Source organism: Zootoca vivipara, chromosome 5 (assembly GCF_965207765.1).
Source record: "Zootoca vivipara chromosome 5, rZooViv2.hap1.1, whole genome shotgun sequence".
Lineage (NCBI taxonomy): Eukaryota > Metazoa > Chordata > Lepidosauria > Squamata > Lacertidae > Zootoca > Zootoca vivipara.
Window position 1 is genome coordinate 75,765,629 of NC_142588.1, and position 19,682 is coordinate 75,785,310.

At 44.8% G+C, this 19,682-nt stretch overlaps 2 protein-coding genes and 1 pseudogene across 2 annotated transcripts; all 3 read right to left on the minus strand.

The window, feature by feature from the left end:
* Positions 1-1,236: 1,236 nt before the first annotated feature.
* On the minus strand, positions 1,237-9,585 carry LOC118094056 (amine oxidase [copper-containing] 3). The gene is made up of 4 exons (XM_088669111.1): positions 7,987-9,585; positions 4,837-5,122; positions 3,295-3,424; positions 1,237-3,064 (listed from the first exon to the last, which is right to left on the minus strand). The coding sequence occupies exons 1-4, from the start codon at positions 9,560-9,562 to the stop codon at positions 2,780-2,782; spliced, it is 2,277 nt and encodes a 758-aa protein (XP_088525237.1). The 5' UTR covers positions 9,563-9,585; the 3' UTR covers positions 1,237-2,779.
* A 1,637-nt stretch (positions 9,586-11,222) lies between these two features.
* On the minus strand, positions 11,223-13,500 carry LOC148685738 (amine oxidase [copper-containing] 3 pseudogene; annotated as a pseudogene).
* A 3,715-nt stretch (positions 13,501-17,215) lies between these two features.
* Positions 17,216-18,829, minus strand: LOC118093929 (amine oxidase [copper-containing] 3). Its single transcript, XM_035133784.3, has one exon. The coding sequence runs from the start codon at positions 18,812-18,814 to the stop codon at positions 17,216-17,218; it is 1,599 nt and encodes a 532-aa protein (XP_034989675.3). The 5' UTR covers positions 18,815-18,829.
* Positions 18,830-19,682: the final 853 nt, after the last annotated feature.

Genomic DNA, 19,682 nt, shown 5'->3' on the forward strand with positions numbered 1-19,682 from the left:
TAAAACATAATAAAACATTTTTAAAAAACAAAAACCCTTCCCTATACAGGACTGCCTTCAGATGGCTCGGGATCTGATAACTCCATACCCTCCAACCTTCTCTGATGAAAATAGGGACGTCCAAAGGGAAAGTGGGACATTCTCAGAAGCTGGGACAGCTTCTGTAAATACGGAGTGGTCTGGACTAAACAGAGGTGCCATCTTCTTAGGACGATTGAGGGAGGCCGTGTGCAACACCATTCGATGCCCTGATGTCACATGTGTGATGCTGCGAGGAGCCAGGGGGCGGAGCCAAATGCCCCCTGAATATTGAGGGGGCTCAGCCCCCACAAAAAATACTTTGGGGAGGCCAAAACTGAATATTGAGGGGGCTCAGCCCCCACAAAAAATACTTTGGGGAGGCCAAAACTGCCTTGTCCCCTACGAGTTGGCATGCCTGACCGTAAACACTTGTTCTGACATCTACATGAGTAAAGAAGTAAAGACCTGCTATATGTGAGCATGCAATTTCTAGACAAGGAAAGCAGTGCAGTCCTAAACTTAAAGCATGGATGTATTGTGCCATGAATCATATCTTATCAGATACAATTGAAATGTAATAATAAAGTACACTGGCCAAGTTTGGACATCAGAGTGAACCGTTGTTTACTGTGCATGGGCTGATTGGAAGGACAGGGGATGAATTTGTTCCAGTTTGCATTTAAAGGCTGATCTACCCAATTTGTGCTTCCTGAAACCATGTGTGAACCGAATCACGGCCATCCTTCAAAATTCACACTTCTTTGACTTTTGTGATGCTGTTTCCCAGCCAAATAATGTGTGCAAAAATGTATGTATTAGTGAAAATGGCATACTAAATGCATAGATTCGGGGGGGGGGGAGGCTTGTTAAATGTTTAGATTATTATTTGTAAAATTTATATCTCACCCTTCCTCCCATAGGATCCCAGAATATGAGAAATAAGCCCTAAAAAACAAATGATTTTTTTATGAGCACTTTTTTTTAAAAAAGAAACTGATGCAGAAATGCATAGCTGCCAAGTTATCCCCTTTTTTAAGGGATTTTCCATTATGCTGAATAGGCTTCCTCACGAGAAAAGGGAAAACTTGGCAGCTATGGAAATGTAGAGAGCTGAATTTAAGTTTGGAAAAATGAGAAACTGAAATTGGTGGAGCCTCCCATTCCTAGCCTATTGCAGCTATTGCAGCTATTGCAGCTATTGCAGCTGCTCCCAATTCATGTGGGGGAGAAAGAAACTATAATCCCCACATTACATCCCAACCAGGGATCATGGTTTGTTTACTCCAAACCATAATTCTAAGCCAATAACATACCTTGACTGATCACGGTTTGTTTGAGTGAAACAAAGCACAATTCCTGGTTCAGACATAATTCTGAGTAGCACGGGAAGAGGTCCGACCTTCTCTTTCACTGGGTTTTAGTGGGTTAAAAGGATCATAGCTCAATGAATCACAGAAATGGAAAAGGGACCAAAGGGGTCGTGCCATCCAACCCCCTGCAATGTAGGAAAGTTTCACCCAAAGTGAGGCTCAAACTCACAACCCTGAGATTAAAAGTCTCATGTTCTATCCTGACTGCAGGATGCTGGTGTCAACCCAGATGTGTCTAAATAATGCATATGTTTACCAGGTTGGCAAAGATTGATGTAGACTGCCCAGATGTCCAGAAAGGTACCATATTTGTCTTGGGAAAGCTGCAAACTCAGAAATAGAAAATGTCTTCAGGTTCCCAGTGGCGGTCAGAGGGAGTAAACCTGCATTTCCTCCGCTGAAAGATTCTTTGCCACTAAGAATGATTGAGATACATTTTTTTATAACATTTGCAATTCTCAATGCTCGGGAGATGTGGACATATGTCTAAGAAACAGATACACAATTATTGATAAAACCTGTATTGAGTCTTTCAATGTGGCAGCTTGACAGTGCCCATTATAAAGGTGCCCCAGTGTGTTTAAAAAAATGACAGGGATTAAATTTTGAGCCAGACAGGTGGAGTGATGCTTGACTTCTCCTGACGTCTGTGGAATGAGACACTACAAAACCCCATTCACTTAAGCATAGCAATCTAGTCTGCCTTTTACCAAATTGAAAAGCAATTCAGCAAAACGGTGCCAAAGACACCAAATTAATTGAGTTTTGGAGGTGTGCTTCCATTAAAACTATAATCAGTACTGCTACTTGCAGAAATATCAAATTAAAAAATTACATATAATTCAGGTGTATTAAAAAGAATAACCCAATGTACTGCTTAACTTTTGACTTCCATTTCCTTCTACCCTATCCCTGCTTTTTGCTAAACAAATCTGGTTTTGGATTGACACTGACAGAACTGATGTGCATAAATCTTCCTGACAGGCCATTTGTGAGCAGCCACACACTAAATTTCTTGGTAATAGGCTTGAGTTTACTGGAAGGCAAATGGCATCGTAAATTGATAGTATGCTAGGCAAATATGGTCACTTGTGCTATCACAACCGCAGGCACACTGCAGCTTTGTCTGGCAAACAGCAAGCGATGTAAAATGCATGGTGATCTAATTGTTTGCCCAGCACAGTGTCCCAGCAAAAGATTCTTGCAAATGCAACTAGCGAACATGTGCAATGTGTGGAAGCAAGGCTTAAGATTTGGGTTTCAAAGACACTGGATGGAGCTGGGATTCGCTGCTCTTGGTATACACAGATTTCATGCTGAGCTGTTCAGCAGCCACCCACCCTCTCCCTAACTCAAAACATCCCCAACCATCCCAAAATTAGAAGGCATCAGAGCACCGTCATGTTTTGGAAGCCCTCATAAGTGAAAGGTGGGAAGCTGGGCAAGCACGCAGCTGTTTTTGGTACACAGGCGAGGTAGTTGACGTCGCAGGAAGTAGGGTCCTGCTGGCTGCTGAAGAAAACGCTGTCTGGAGAATCCATGGAAGGATCATCGTCAAAATAGTTGTAAGGCCTCAAAAAGAAGCCAATCACGTTCCCAAGCGTTGGAGTGTTGGGAATGTCCTCAGCATGTGGAATATGCAGGAAGCCAGCGGTGATCCAGGCAACCAGGTCCTGCCAGAGGGAGACACAACGAACCATGTTAAAGGGTTATCCAAGGGAAAGGCCTGGTGAGAGAAAAGGATGGTGCAGGAGAAGCTTCAGATAAAATGAGCTGCTGTTGATGCACTCCCATGATATCTGCTCATCCTGTATATTTTTAAATATATCCAAAGTTTCCAGTCGCTGTGTGGATTCAGGGTGATAGCGTAGATCTGTCAGTGCCCATAGGGATCACGACTCACCTCATTGATAATGCTCTCATTGTTTAGGAAGTCTGCAAAGGCCACTGAAGGTGTCCATGGGTCCATCTGGTTATAGATACTGGTGCTAAATGGTTCCTTCTCTTTCCGTTTGGTGACAGCCAGCTTGTACCTGAAAAGCAGTTCACAGCTGAGACTACTGTATGGAATCCCAGCTACCCTAAGAAGGAGATCCAGCAGTAAGCTACAGAAGAGGGGTGGTTAGTATGCTGCCTTCCAGGTGTTCTGCTCCAACTCCCATCAACCCCAACCAACATGGTCAATGGCCGGCAGCGAGTTGTAGTCCAAAAACATCTAGAAGCCCACGGGTTCCCCACAGTTGTGGTAGTGCTTGACTTTGGTCATTCTCTCAAGAAGGTGGATAGGCTCCCAAATTTAGCTTCTCTAGAGCTGCCTGCGACTTTGGGGGTTTCTAGCTTGTTAGAATCCATATCTTCTTTGACAAACAGAAACACCACCTCCAGAATGCTCTTCCCTGTCCTTCCTATTGAGTAGTATCCAGAGATAATAACCATGTCCCACCAGCTTACACTAAGCTACCAGATTCCCATTATACCCACTTTATCTAAGACCAAACATCCCAGCTTGACTGTGAGGCTTCTAGCATAACCGTATCAAAACATATACACTGTGTGTCTCTCCACATATCTTTGGCATGCGTGTTTTGCCCTGCAGTGCTTTGAACTTCTATCATGTGCTCCTGTGCAATGTCTAGTTCTCCCCTATACATTTTGGACAATCATTAACATTTTCACCCTCCCAAACTGGACCCTCGTCAGCTTCTGTTGGCTTTCAGCCCATGATCAGAATAAAAGTGGTTCTGTGACTTTATATCTATATCTATCTATCTATCTATCTATCTATCTATCTATCTATCTATCTATCATCTATCTATCTATCTATCATCTATCTCTATCACACACCAGCAGTCTGGTTCCTCTCCTTTGTACATTCCCCAGAGCATAACAAATCCTTTACCTTCCTCCTGACACCACATATTGAGACGTCTCAGCTGTGCCTGTCTAGCTTGCCCTGTCTACTGTACACGGAACAGGTAGCATTTCCGAGAAAGCGACCTTGAACGTCCTAGTTTTCAACTTCTTACATAGTGGCCTAAATTTTGTTTCCTGGACCACATGACTACATATTCTGCTGAGCCCTGGCATTGGACATCCCCCCCCCCCGGTAAAGTTTCAGACATCATCAAAGTTTGCAGGGACTCAGATGGAGCCAGGAGAGAGACAGAGTGATGGACACAAACCAAAGCACTCAAAATCTCAACACCCTTGGAGTTAAGGAGCCTCAATTTCATGAAGAAGGGCCATGGTATGTATAAGGCCTCGGTTTCAGTCCTCAGCATCTCCAGGTAGGGCTGGGAGAGAACACCGTCTGACATCCAGAAGACGTGCCAGTCAGTGTACAGTAGACAATACTGAGATAGGTGAACCAAGGTCAGTATAAGGCAGCTACCTATGTCCCTGGGTTTCCCATTTGGGTTTCAGCATCTAAAAATTAGTCACTTACCTTCCCCAACTGATGGCTCGCTCCATTGGATCTGTTTCTGGCAGGTGGTCTCCAGAAAAGCTGACCATCTGGATCCGATAGCCTTGCTTATGGCCCCACTTGTTTGTGCTGTTGGCGGCAAAATATATGTGCCTTGGCATGTTGTCGTGAAGGCGGAAGGCAGCCTTGTTCTCAGTGTCCAAGACTTTCCTTACTATCTTCATCCGGTGGATCTTATTCTCTGGGCTCCAAGGGGCCTTGACTGTCTCAAAAGCCATGTCATTGGCTACCAGGGAATTTTTCACACCTAGCAGAGAAAACAAATGAAGACAACTGTCGAGACACCATGTTTTTCAGCTGCTTGGTCATGTCCACACAAGCGCAGCTTTTGTTGACATGGAAATGCAACCATGAGTGCCAACTCCTAGGGTCCAAGGCACTTTGTGTCCCCCAAATATTTTTAATGATCCCCAATGTTCAGATGGCAGAGGAGGGCAAATGTGGAGCCAGGCGTGGTGCAGCTTTGGTGGCTGGTGGCTCCTTCTCCTCCCACCATATGGGGTGGGGTGGGGGAAGCAGCCGGTGGCACAGCAAGACAAAGAAGAGGAGGCTGATACTGGAGCCAAGAGTGGCATGATGTGGCTCAGTGGTTGGCAGCTTCCCCCATCTTTCCCGGCCAAGGAAGGGAGAGGACAGGGGCTACTGGCCACTGGGGTCATGCTCAATATTGTACATACTGACTGGGCTCTCCATTGCTCCTTCATTGCCAACCCTACCTGGAGATGTCTGAGTTTGAACCTGGGACCTTCTGCATGCAAAGCAAATTTTATACCACTGAGCTACAGCCCTTCCCTTACATTGTGGCATCGTGGTGGTATCATAGTTATGGGAGAGTTCATACACTCTGTGGCATTTGGAACTGCTTGGTTTATGAAACAAATCACAGCCAGGTCAACTGTGTGTGGGGAAAGTAGCCACTATGCTCCAGAAAAAAATATCTGCTGGCCAATTATAAATGCAGTTACCTGGGTGGTCGTTCTGACTGGAAGCCACCCAAGTTGCATGCCAAATACCTTACACCTGGATCCTATCTGCTGGACCGAGGTCAGCAAAGACCATGCTATGGTCATAATCTCATCTATTTTCACACATCTAGAAGTGGGAGTAGATTTCACAGGCTGCTGAGCCCTGTAGAAGAATGAGTCTACAATGGTCTCAGCAAAATAAGCAAATGCAAATAACTTGCAGAACCACCTTCAGCATTGCTGCAAATCAGGTTCCTTGACACCTGCGGGGACATGTAAAGTGCTGATTCCAGATCTAGACAGCATTTGTCAGGCTCCAGACAGATATGAAGAGATGATTAAATTTGGTGGCATTATGTTCTGCTGAACTTTAACTCATTTTTATCTTGCTATTTTAAAATGCCTACTGTACTTTATTTGGCTTGAGTTTTCTTAGCTGCCTTGCGGCAAGCTATAAATATTTTAATAAAGACAAATCAAAGCTTAGACACTAAGATAAAATAACCTCAGGAAGTTCATCAAAGGAAGGCTTCCCATCCCTTCCTCCACCTATCTGTGGTGGCCTAAAAGAGCCTCATGGGAGGGTTGAGACCCTCCTGAATAATTTCTGATAGGCTGGAAGGGAAGAGGGGGAGACTGCCAGAGGGTCAAACTAAACATTACTCTAAATGTGTAGTGCACACACTGGTCCCCCCCTTTATTTAAATTACAGGTATTAAGTCCATTGCGGCCATAGCACATGCAGAGGTGAGGTTAAACCCTTCCCTCCCCAGATGTGATTTGAACGAAATTTAGTTCTTTGCACAGCTATGAGACTTAAGAAAGGAAGCAAGCAACCAAGCATTCATTTGTGCCAAATGGTAGCTTCCTGTCCCCAAGCCTCATAACCATGTGAGGAGCCAGGTTTTATCAGAATCCTGGCTAAAGCAGGAAGGCTTAATCTTTCCCTCACTAAGCACAACAGTCTCAATGAAAATCTGGGGAAGGAGGGCAATCCGTAACTGAATAAAGAAAATCCACACAGACAGCAGCTTGCTGCACAATTGAAAGGAATGTCACATTAGGTTAACCTAGAGCCAATTTGTAGATCCAACTCCAGTTTGGGATTCTTGATCCCTCAGTAGACCACTGTGCCCCATTCCACATTTTTCAACCCATCAGAGAAAATCTCTTCCCGACTCACGGGGAGGAGATATTGTGGGCACACGCGGCCTTCGCGTGGGGGGGAATGGCTAGCATTCCCCCCCCAGCCCATTGGATGCTTCCCAGCCGCGGCACAAGAATACCTACAGGCCGAAAGCTGTACTTGGCTTCAGGACAGCCCAAAATCTATGTCTGTGGTAGCAAACTCCAAGTGTTGGAGACGAGCAGCAGCTCAGGTGTCCTGCAAACTGTTGTTCCCTGAGCCTTGAATGCCTGTTTTTCCATTGCTCTTGGCAGAGAGAGTGGCATGAAAAGGACGTAACTTCTGGTAAGCTGTTCGTGTAAACCGTAACAAGGAAAACATATTTTAAGAAGGAGCACCAGTTTAAGGAGGATATTGACAACTGGAATGTGTGCAGAGCAGAGCAATGAAGATGATCAAGGGTCTGGAAACCAAAGCTTATGAGGAATGGTTGAGGGAGTTGGATATGTTTACCCTGGAAGAAAGGAGACATAGAGAAGATACGATAGCCTTCTTAAAAGTATCTGAAGGGCTGTCACATGGATGATGCAGAAAGTTTGTTTTCTAGTACTCCAGAGGATAAGAAACAAACCAATGAATTCAAATTACAGGAAAGGAGATTATGACTAAACAATGGGGAGAATTTCTTGAGAGTAGATGTTCAACAGTTCAATGCACCATCTTGAAAGCTGGTGAGCTCTCCTTCCTTGAAGGTTTTAAAACAGAAGTTGGAGGACCACTTGTCAGGGATTAAATAGCTTTGGCTCCTGCATTACAGGGGGTTGGACTAGAGGACCCTTGGAGTCACTTCCAAGTCCCCCATTCTATGATTCTATGATTCTATTATTCTTTCTGTATGGGCTATAAGCTGTCAGCAAGCAAGCCACAAACAGGCACAGAAAAGTCACAAAAGAGACATCCACTTACCAGCAATAGAAAACACTGCAATCCATAAAAGTTAAAAAAGAGGCATAGACTTACCACCAATGTCCATATCCACCTTGAAATTAATGTTGTGAGTGTGAATTGTTCCCAATGTCCACTCTTCAACTCTGTTTCCAAATTCCAAGGCATCGCCAAAGTAAAAAGCAGATTGAATGTACCCACTTGCATGGATCCTGACACCGATAGCTCCATTTTGATGAAACATAAAATCCCAAATATAATCATAATTACCAACTGTAGATATGGACCTGAAGACCAGAGCAGAATCGACCAACCCTCCGTAAAACGGAGGCTCTGAGCGGTCATAATGGCGTCGCACAGGGACCTCAGCATTCTGCTCAAAGATGCAGATAGAGTTTTTGCGAGTGACAGGCAACGAGGAATCAAGAAAATAGTGCCTGTCCAAATAAGTAGCCAGGTAAGGACAATCCACACCCTGGGTGAGAGTAGAGCCAGTTAAACCAAGGCCAAAGCTTAGGTCCATTAATCTGTTCAACATTGCCGCTGGAGTGTTGGAGCCATAGATGGCAGATGCATCTTGCAAGCTTAACTCATAAACTATCCTCTCACCCTTAAACCTTACATCAAAGATACGTGGCCCCCTATTGGCATCTATGCCAAAGGCAAAACTCCAGGACATGAAGAAAACCTGGTTATTCCAGATGCGGTAGCGGGGACCACGAGGTTCATAGTGCAAGGGGCCTAGTCTCTGGTGGGGAACCCTCTGCTTCAGTGAGGAATAGCCTCCATCCAAAGGAGCCTTTTTGACCTTGGCTACTTTAACATGTCCCGTAATGAACTGTCTCTCAATATCTTCCATGTCCTCAAAGTACTGTCCATTATAGAAGACTTTTAGCACCTTCCAATGAGAAACGTCTAGGCTGCTGAAATCTACCTGGATGTCGAATCCAACCGGATGCAGATAACTGCCAGGGACATTCTGGAAGTGATTAACCCACATTCTCCGGTCTCCTGATTTTAATCCAGGTGGTAATCCAGGGAAGTTTGTGAGATTGCTTCCATTGTAATATAGTACTTTCTGCATAAAGTTTGGAGCCTTGGGGTATTCCTTGTTCCTCAGGAAATTAAGGATTTCTTTGAACTCATTGTTTAAGAAAAACCTTTTGTAGTAAGGCAACTTCCCTCCATACTTCTGCACTGTGACATCTTGGTGGTACGTTGGCTTTGGAAGAGGACCTACCACAAACTCTGTGACATTTGGGTCCTCCTGGTTTCCAAAATGGAGTACAGCCAGAGCTTGCCGCGAGGGCCAAGTCCCTTGGTTGTCCAAGAATTGCAGCACTTCGGCTTTGGGAGGAAGCTGAAGGGTGATAGAATAAATGCAGTTGTCCGATGGCTTGGCTTGAGGAGGTTCTACCAATGGCACCCCCAGGTTGTATTGCAGGTAGATCTTCACTTCCATGATCTCTTCCGGAGTTAAATCAGCAAATACCTGGCTGTAGATTCCATGGCCTCTTTCTTCCAGTCCCATCTCCTGGAGATGGCTGTCACAAAGCATGGCCTTCCCTCCTCTGCTTTGGAAAGCCCAGACCAAGATGAATATGACGGCTGTGCATAGAGCTAGAAGAAGATAAGTCAATTTCATGTTCATGTTCAGAACGCTGTAAGCAGGCTCCTAGGATTTCACAAAGCAGACTGTAGAATGCAGATTGAATCAGCAAATAGAGTATTTAGAATCCCGGATGAGGGTGAAACCAAAGTTTCGGGAAAAGACCTGCTATGCAAGTAAGCTTCAAAAGCTCAGTAATATTTTTGATCTAAGCAACCACCGATGGTATGATGCAGCTCAATGTTTCTGTAAAGAGGAAGGCAGTGATATTTTCCTTCAAGCCTTGATAACCTGATATGCCATGTCCTCTGAACACCTTTGTTCCTAATTGAGTTAGACGCAGCCTACCGAGATACAACAAACCACTCTTAAGCAATCTTCTTTATGTAGAGGGTGCAAAAAATGTTTGGAAGAGCAAGCTTTGCAGAAAAAAAGCAGAACCTCCTAGTGGTTGAGTCTTCTAGCTGATGCAGCACTTAACTTTACTTAGGCCACACCCTCAGAACAGTGACTGGAGCTGGTTAGGAGGGTATGGAAGTGCCTGTCTATTGATGGAGCTTTGCCAATGAAAGAGCACGTCTGCCACAAACACCTCAGCTATGCCCGTGAATTGTTCCATGGATGTAGAGTGGTTCTTTCACCACCACCATGCACTCTTAGGGTTCAGTATTAGACATTCTGGAGGCTCAAGACTCATTCATTCAACAGAGAGGCCCACAATGGGGCTTTCTCTATATAACAGCTTGGAGCTGGCATAAGTAATCTCAGGTGGAGATTTGCTTCTGGCCCTATGTGGAGATGTTCTACCACTGAGCTATTATGATCCATCCTAAATCAGTTCCAAGGGTTCTCTATAACTGTCCAAGTGGTATCATCGTGCTTAAAATGTCTGGTGTGGATCTCACATTGTTGTTTTCGTATTGGCTTCCATGCATTTACACTTGATTTTCATTTCCAGTCCTATTCTTCTGTGGACTGGAGAAAACACTGAAGCTGAGCTGCGCAGTGAGCCTCTAATTTCCTTATATGCTGAATATCTGGGTCAGAGAGAATGTCATGTGTTGGGAGGGAAAGGCTGTTCATCAAAGATCATAGAGAGAGAGGCAGGAGACTGCAAGGAAGGAAGCATCAGGAGACACCAAACACTAGCCAGCAAGAGTCCTGTGTTTGTCAGTAAGCCTGCATAGCACTGGCCTTAAATTAATTAACCACTGAATTAGCCACACAATTTCTGAGAAAGGCACAGCAAGGCATCAGCTCCAGCCTCTCCCACCTGGCCTTACACAGAATAAGTGAGTCTGTTGCTGAAATCTCAAGAGATTGCAGATTCTATAAACATACAAGTCACAAGAATACCTGCAGGCCGAAAGCTGTACTTGGCTTCAGGACAGCCCAAAATCTATGTCTGTGGTAGCAAACTCCAAGTGTTGGAGACGAGCAGCAGCTCAGGTTTCCTGCAAACTGTTGTTCCCTGAGCCTTGAATGCCTGTTTTTCCCTTGCTCTTGGCAGAGAGAGTGGCATGAAAAGGAAGTAACTGGTAAGCTGTTTGTGTAAACCGTAACAAGGAAAACATATTTTAAGAAGGAGCAACAGTTTAAGGAGGACATTGACAACTGGAATGTGTGCAGAACAGAGCAATGAAGATGATCAAGGGTCTGCAAACCAAGGCTTATGAGGAATGGTTGAGGGAGTTGGATAGGTTTACCCTGGAAGAAAGGAGACATAGAGAAGATACAATAGCCTTCTTAAAAGTATCTGAAGGGCTGTCACATGGAGGATGCAGAAAGCTTGTTTTCTGGTACTCCAAAGGATAGGAAACAAACCAATGAATTCAAATTACAGGAAAGGCGATTATGGCTAAACAATGGGAAGAATTTCTTGAGAGTAGATGTTCAACAGTTCAATGCACCATCTTGAAAGTTGGGGGGCTCTCCTTCCTTCAAGGTTTTAAAACAGAAGTTGGAGGACCACTTGTCAGGGATTAAATAGCTTTGGCTCCTGCATTACAGGGGGTTGGACTAGAGGACCCTCGGAGTCACTTCCAAGTCCCCCATTCTATGATTCTATGATTCTTTCTGTATGGGCTATAAGCTGTCAGCAAGCAAGCAAGCCACAAACAGGCACAGAAAAGTCACAAAAGAGACATCCACTTACCAGCAATAGAAAACACTGCAATCCATAAAAGTTAAAAAAGAGGCATAGACTTACCACCAATGTCCATATCCACCTTGAAATTAATGTTGTGAGTGTGAATTGTTCCCAATGTCCACTCTTCAACTCTGTTTCCAAATTCCAAGGCATCGCCAAAGTAAAAAGCAGATTGAATGTACCCACTTGCATGGATCGCAACACCAACAGCTCCATTTTGATGAAACATAAAATCCCAAATATAATCATAATTACCAACTGTAGATATGGACCTGAAGACCAGAGCAGAATCGACCAACCCTCCGTAAAACGGAGGCTCTGAGCGGTCATAATGGCGTCGCACAGGGACCTCAGCATTCTGCTCAAAGATGCAGATAGAGTTTTTGCGAGTGACAGGCAACGAGGAATCAAGAAAATAGTGCCTGTCCAAATAAGTAGCCAGGTAAGGACAATCCACACCTTGGATGAGAGTGGAGCCACTTGAACCAATGCCAATGCTTAGGTCCATGAATCTGTTCAACATTGCCGCTGGAGTGTTGGAGCCATAGATGGCAGATGCATCTTGCAAGCTTAACTCATAAACTATCCTCTCACCCTTAAACCTTACATCAAAGATACGTGGCCCCCTATTGGCATCTATGCCAAAGGCAAAACTCCAGGACATGAAGAAAACCTGGTTATTCCAGATGCGGTAGCGGGGACCACGAGGTTCATAGTGCAAGGGGCCTAGTCTCTGGTGGGGAACCCTCTGCTTCAGTGAGGAATAGCCTCCATCCAAAGGAGCCTTTTTGACCTTGGCTACTTTAACATGTCCCATAATGAACTGTCTCTCAATATCGTGCATGTCCTCAAAGTACTGTCCATTATAGAAGACTTTTAGCACCTTCCAATGAGAAACGTCTAGGCTGCTGAGATCCACATGGACTTCAAATCCTACTGGATGCAGGTAACTACCAGGGACATTCTGGAAATGAGCAACCCAGATTCTCCGGTCTCCTGATTTTAGTCCAGGTGGTAATGCACGGAAGTTTATGAGATTGCTTCCATTGTAATATAGTACTTTCTGCATAAAGTTTGGAGCCTTGGGGTATTCTTTGTTCTTCAGGAAATTAAGGATTTCTTTGAACTCATTGTTTAAGAAAAACCTTTTGTAGTAAGGCAACTTCCTTCCATACTTCTGCACTGTGACATCTTGGTGGTATATTGGTTTTGGAAGAGGACCTACCACAAACTCTGTGACATTTGGGTCCTCCTGGTTTCCAAAATGGAGTACAGCCAGAGCTTGCCGCGAGGGCCTGGTCCCTTGGTGGTCCAAGAATTGCAGCACTTCAGCTTTGGGAGGAAGCTGAAGGGTGATAGAATAAATGCAGTTGTCCGATGGCTTGGCTTGAGGAGGTTCTACCAATGGCACCCCCAGGTTGTATTGCAGGTAGATCTTCACTTCCATGATCTCTTCCGGAGTTAAATCAGCAAATACCTGGCTGTAGATTCCATGGCCTCTTTCTTCCAGTCCCATCTCCTGGAGATGGCTGTCACAAAGCATGGCCTTCCCTCCTCTGCTTTGGAAAGCCCAGACCAAGATGAATATGACGGCTGTGCATAGAGCTAGAAGAAGATAAGTCAATTTCATGTTCATGTTCAGAACGCTGTAAGCAGGCTCCTAGGATTTCACAAAGCAGACTGTAGAATGCAGATTGAATCAGCAAACAGAGTATTTGAATCCCGGATGAGGGTGAAACCAAAGTTTCGGGAAAAGACCTGCTATGCAAGTGAGCTTCAAAACCTCAGTAATATTTTTGATCTAAGCAACCGACGGTATGATGCAGCTCAATGTTTCTGTAAAGAGGAATGCAGTGATATTTTCCTTCAAGCCTTGATAACCTGTTATGTCATGTCCTCTGAACACCTTTGTTCCTAATTGAGTTAGATGCAGCCTACCGAGATACAACAAACCACTCTTAAGCAATCTTCTTTATGTAGAGGGTGCAAAAAATGTTTGGAAGAGCAAGCTTTGCAGAAAAAAAGCAGAACTTCCTAGTGGTTGAGTCTTCTAGCTGATGCAGCACTTAACTTTACTTAGGCCACACCCTCAGAACAGTGACTGGAGCTGGTTAGGAGGGTATGGAAGTGCCTGTCTATTGATGGAGCTTTGCCAATGAAAGAGCACGTCTGCCGCATACACCTCAGCTATGCCCGTGAATTGTTCCATGGATGTAGAGTGGTTCTTTCACCACCACCATGCACTCTTAGGGTTCAGTATTAGACATTCTGGAGGCTCAAGACTCATTCATTCAACAGAGAGGCCCACAATGGGGCTTTCTCTATATAACATCTTGGAGCTGGCATAAGTAATCTCAGGTGGAGATTTGCTCCCGGCCCTATGTGGAGATGTTCTACCTCTGAGCTATTATGATCCATCCTAAATCAGTTCCAAGGGTTCTCTATAACTGTCCAAGTGGTATCATCATGCTTAAAATGTCTGGTGTGGATCTCACACTGTTGTTTTCGTATCGGCTTCCATGCATTTACACTTGATTTTCATTTCCAGTCCTATTCTTCTGTGGACTGGAGAAAACACTGAAGCTGAGCTGCGCAGTGAGCCTCTAATTTCCTTATATGCTGAATATCTGGGTCAGAGAGAATGTCATGTGTTGGGAGGGAAAGGCTGTTCATCAAAGATCATTGAGAGAGAGGCAGGAGACTGCAAGGAAGGAAGCATCAGGAGACACCAAACACTAGCCAGCAAGAGTCCTGTGTTTGTCAGTAAGCCTGCATAGCACTGGCCTTAAATTAATTAACCACTGAATTATCCACACAATTTCTGAGAAAGGCACAGCAAGTTTGATGTTCTGGTAATTCTTGAATTGTTACCTGGCTGGTTTTGCTTGTGCCCTGCAGCTTAAAAGAAGATTTGCAAGGGACAGGTTGCCAGAATTCAGAGCTGAGAAATTAAAAGTAGCTAACTTATTGAATCCTGGCAAATCACTGGGTGAGATTCGCCTAACAAGCCCCGTGAGTGGCAGGGTCAGCTCAAGACATTTCGCTGCCTGAGGTGAAGGACAAGATGGCACCCAGCCCCAAAGCACATGCAGAAGCCAGTTTGATTGGCAGTTGAATCTTACTCCAATACAGGGGGAATGAAAGTATCTTGTCATGTACATCCCCCGGGGGGCAGAGGAAGATTGAGTTGAGAAGAGGAAAGTGAAAGCAGCATGGCACTGCCTTAACTTAGAGTCCTGAGAACTGTAGTTTGTCCATCACAACTACCATTTCCCAGCACCCACAACAAACTACAGCTCTCAGAATTCCTCGGGAGGAAGGAAATACTTTAAACGTGCTTTAAATCTACAGTGCATATAGGTAAAGGTAAAGGTAAAGGTCAAAGGAAGAGGTAAAGGACCGCTGGATGATTTCAATGGAGACAGCACACTCATGCTTAGATTTCATTAAAGTCAAGAGCTTTCTTTGGATTGTGCCCTTAGCACTTTCACAGCTTCTGAAAGGTCGTGAAGAAATCTGCATAGTATGCCTTTATGTAATTCAATGGCAGTTCGGATCTCAAGTGGTTTTACCACCCTCTGGTGGGAAACAATCATCGTCATAAAAGGAAACTATTTTATGTGGAGAAGAGATTTATCCTTCTCTGTTGTCCTGGATCAGCAGGATTTCAGGGGGTCATAGCCAAAGAAGCAGTAGTATTTGAATTCTTTTTAAAACAGCAGCTACTCTAAAATTGAATGAGAAAGCAGAGTGGATTGATTCCTCAAGACATGACCTGAAGACACGTAATTGTCAGGAACTGCTCGATCTCGGTGCAATACTCCCATGTGGTGAACCATTGAATGGCAAGTCTGAGTTTCTTAATGAAGTACCTTCAGGCCATGGGCTGACTCCAAACTAGCCATTGGGTTATCCTGGACAGGAAAGACTATTTCTTGCTAAGCTTTGCTCAAATATCAAGATCTTTTGGTGTGCCCCAGTATTACTGTTTACACCTTAGTCCCTTCTTTTGTTTAGTCCTTTGTTGTTGTCTTGGTCTTTGCCCCGGATGTCTAGCATGTCCTTGGTTCTGCACCCTTAGGCTTCAGCCCTGGCTACTGGCTGGTCCCATGGCTCCTGGGCCTCCCTGGATGGCTGCCCATGGCAACAAAGCAGCCCTTACTGGAAAATGAGGGAGATCTTGGTCAAGTGGCTAGACGGAAGATTTTTGCAGAATGCCAAGTACACCATTTAGATTGAGTTTCATAGAATCATAGAACTGGAAGGGACCCCGAGGGTCATGTAGTGCAACCCCCTAATCTTGGAAGAAAGATGGGACCTTAACATAACAAATTAAATAGGTAAATCATGTCTACAAATTGACTATGGATGAGAAAAAGTAGTTCATATAAAAAAGAGAGCAAGGTAGCGTTCAACGGTTGGCATTCAACTACGTTTTCCTCAGAGAAGACCCCTTGAAATGAATGAACCTAACTTACATGGGGGCCAGGGCCGGCTCTAGGTAGAGTCCCGGTGGCGCAGGGCGCCAGGGCACCAGGCCAGTAGGCAGGGCGCTGCACAGCGAAGCCGCGTGGAAGCCATACTGCGCCCTGCGAGGGCAGGGGCGCCGGAGCGATCTCCGCCCCTCAGCGCCAGGGCGCGCAACCTGCTCGAGACTGCCCTGATGGGGGCAATCTCCATCAATTATGTATTAGCTCATGTGCATCTATTTCTGAGGAGCATATACTTCTCTGATTAATATAAAGTAATCACAACAAAATGCTCTCAGAATGTACTATTGTGTTTTAATTTCACTCCCGAATCTATTCAATAGGAAGCCTTTTAACCCTGCTGTGAATATTGCTCTGTTCCACTACCAAAAGTGAAGTGACCGGCCCCCGCCGCCTGCCTGCCACTAGATGGACCTTGGTCTTAAAATATGCAGAGCTCAACCAGTTGCCCCAAAGGGCCCATATAATACTTTGAGAATGATGTGCATTCATAATTCATTGAATGAATTAGAAGCAGACATGGATTTGCCTCCCTCAAGACCTATTTTGAGGAGAGACTCCATGAATGCCAAGCGCTTCCCCAGGGTTCTGTTTCCATGGAATGAAGGTCAGTGGAGATGGTGATGTCTATAGAATGTATGGTTTTATTTACACATATATGGAACCTGAGCATAGGATGGGTGGGTGCACAGCATTAACACATGAACAGATTGTGCTTCTCTATTAGACATCCAGGGGGGAAACCCTGACCCAACTTGTGTTCAGAACATGCCTCTGTGTCTCCAAGGTTCCAGAATCGACCTAAACTTTCTCACACAACAATTCCCTCCTACACATACACCACACGCTTCACCTATTTTATGCATCCTAGGATGATGCAGCATTCTGCCAGGTGAGGTGGGAAAACGCATACTCATGATAACTCCATGAAACATGAAAATGGTCCATTTGCAGAACTGGGAAACAAAATAACCTCAGAACCACTTAAAAAAACAGCTATTAGCTGGCAGCAAGTCAGCCGCTACCATCAATAGAAATCACTGCAATCCATAAAAGTTAAAAAAGAGGCATAGACTTACCACCAATGTCCATATCCACCTTGAAATTAATGTTGTGAGTGTGAATGTCTCCCAGTGCCCACTCTTCAACTCTGTTTCCAAATTCCAAGGCATCGCCAAAGTAAAAAGCAGATTGAATGTACCCACTTGCATGGATCGCAACACCAACAGCTCCATTTTGATGAAATTTAAAATCCCAAACATAATCATAATTAGCAACGGAAGATATGGACCTGAAGACCAGAGCAGAATCGACCAACCCTCCATAAAACGGAGGCTCTGAGCGGTCATAATGTCTTCGCACAGGGACCTCAGCATTCTGCTCAAAGATGCAGATAGAGTTTTTGCGAGTGACAGGCAACGAGGAATCAAGAAAATAGTGCCTATCCAAATAGGTAGCCAAGTAAGGACAATCCACGCCCTGGGTGAGAGTGGAGCCACTTGAACCAATGCCAAAGCTTAAGTCCATGTATCTGGTCAGCATTGACGCTGGATTGTTGGAGCCATAGATGGAACCTCCATCTTGCAAGCTTAACTCATAAACTATCCTCTCACCCTTAAACCTTACATCAAAGATACGTGGCCCCCTATTGGCATCTATGCCAAAGGCAAAACTCCAGGACATGAAGAAAACCTGGTTGTTCCAGATGCGGTAGCGGGGACCACGAGGTTCATAGTGCAAGGGGCCTAGTCTCTGGTGGGGAACCCTCTGCTTCAGTGAGGAATAGCCTCCATCCAAAGGAGCCTTTTTGACCTTGGCTACTTTAACGTGTCCCATAATGAACTGTCTCTCAATATCTTCCATGTCCTCAAAGTACTGTCCATTATAGAAGACTTTTAACACCTTCCAGTGAGAAACATTGAGGCTGCTAAGATCAACCTGGATGTCGAATCCAAATGGATGCAGATAATTTCCAGGAACATTCTGAAAATGAGCAACCCAGATTTTCCGGTCTCCTGATTTTAATCCGGGTGGCAATCCATGGTAGTATGCGAAATTGCTTCCATTGTAATAAAGTACTTTCTGCATAAAGTTTGGAGCCTTGGGGTATTCCTTGTTCCTCAGGAAAGTATGGATTTCTTTGAACTCATTATTTAGGAGAAACCTTTTGAAGTAAGGCAACTTCCCTCCATACTTCTGCACTGTGACATCTTGGTGGTACGTTGGCTTTGGAAGAGGACCTACCACAAACTCTGTGACATTTGGGTCCTCCTGGTTTCCAAAATGGAGTACAGCCAGAGCTTGCCGCGAGGGCCTGGTCCCTTGGTGGTCCAAGAATTGCAGCACTTCAGCTTTGGGAGGAAGCTGAAGGGTGATAGAAAAAATGCAGTTGTCTGATGGCTTGGCTTGAGGAGGTTCTACCAATGGCACCCCCAGGTTGTATTGCAGGTAGATCTTCACTTCCATGATCTCTTCCGGAGTCAAATCAGCAAATACCTGGCTGCAGACACCATGGCTTCTCTCCTCTAGTCCCATCTCCTGAAGATGGCAGTCACAAAGCTTGGGGCTCCCTCCTCTGCTTTGGAAAGCCCAGACCAAGATGAATATAATGGCTGTGCATAGAGCTAGGAGAAGATAAGCCAATTTCATGTTCATGTTCCCCAATGCTGTAAGCAGGTTCCTGGAGTTTTTTTAATAAATAAATAAAAAACCCTGAATTTTGAAGGAAGTTGGGGAAAAGACCAGCTCTGCAAGTGAGTTTCAAAACTGCGTGGTTTTCTTCATCTGTGCAAACACCATCTCCAAGGTCTTACACAGAGCAAAGGAATGATGTACACCTTCACACCTTAATTAGCTTATCTTTCAAGTCTGAACACCTTTCTCGTAATTGGATTAGACACAGCCTACACAAGCAGTTGAAACATAAACTGCCATTAAGCAATTGTCTTTGTGCAGAAGCAGCCAAAAACAAAAATGTTTAGAGGAGGAAGATGTGGGGAATATATTTGAAAACAGGATCCAATGCGAGAGCCAATTGACCCACATGTGCCTGATTCTTGAAGTTGACGCACCACTGACTTCTACTGAATTTTCTACAAAAGAGTAATACTGAAGTCCCTGGATTTACGAATCAGTCCCTTGACAAAATGCTATCATTCCAACTGAAGTTGAAAAATGTCCCTGGATTCATTGGGGAAAATCTGGAGGGAGTGGAGCTGCCTCTCTGATGATGAAAAGCTTTGCCAATGGAAGATGCTCATGAACGGTACATCAGCATAGAGCTCCCACTGGTAGTTCTTTCAGCAGTGGTATCCAGTGTTGAAGGTTGACATTGTGCGAGCAAGGCAAGATGATGATGGCCTTGGATCTACTGGATTCAAGACCTCTCCAATCACCAGAGAGGCCCACAATTGTGCATTCTCTCTACACCCGCCTTGTGCACTCTCAAGGTGGTGCACTATTGCACCACTTTAACAGTCATGGAGAATCCTGTAAATGTGCTGGGAATTGTAGCTCTGTGAGG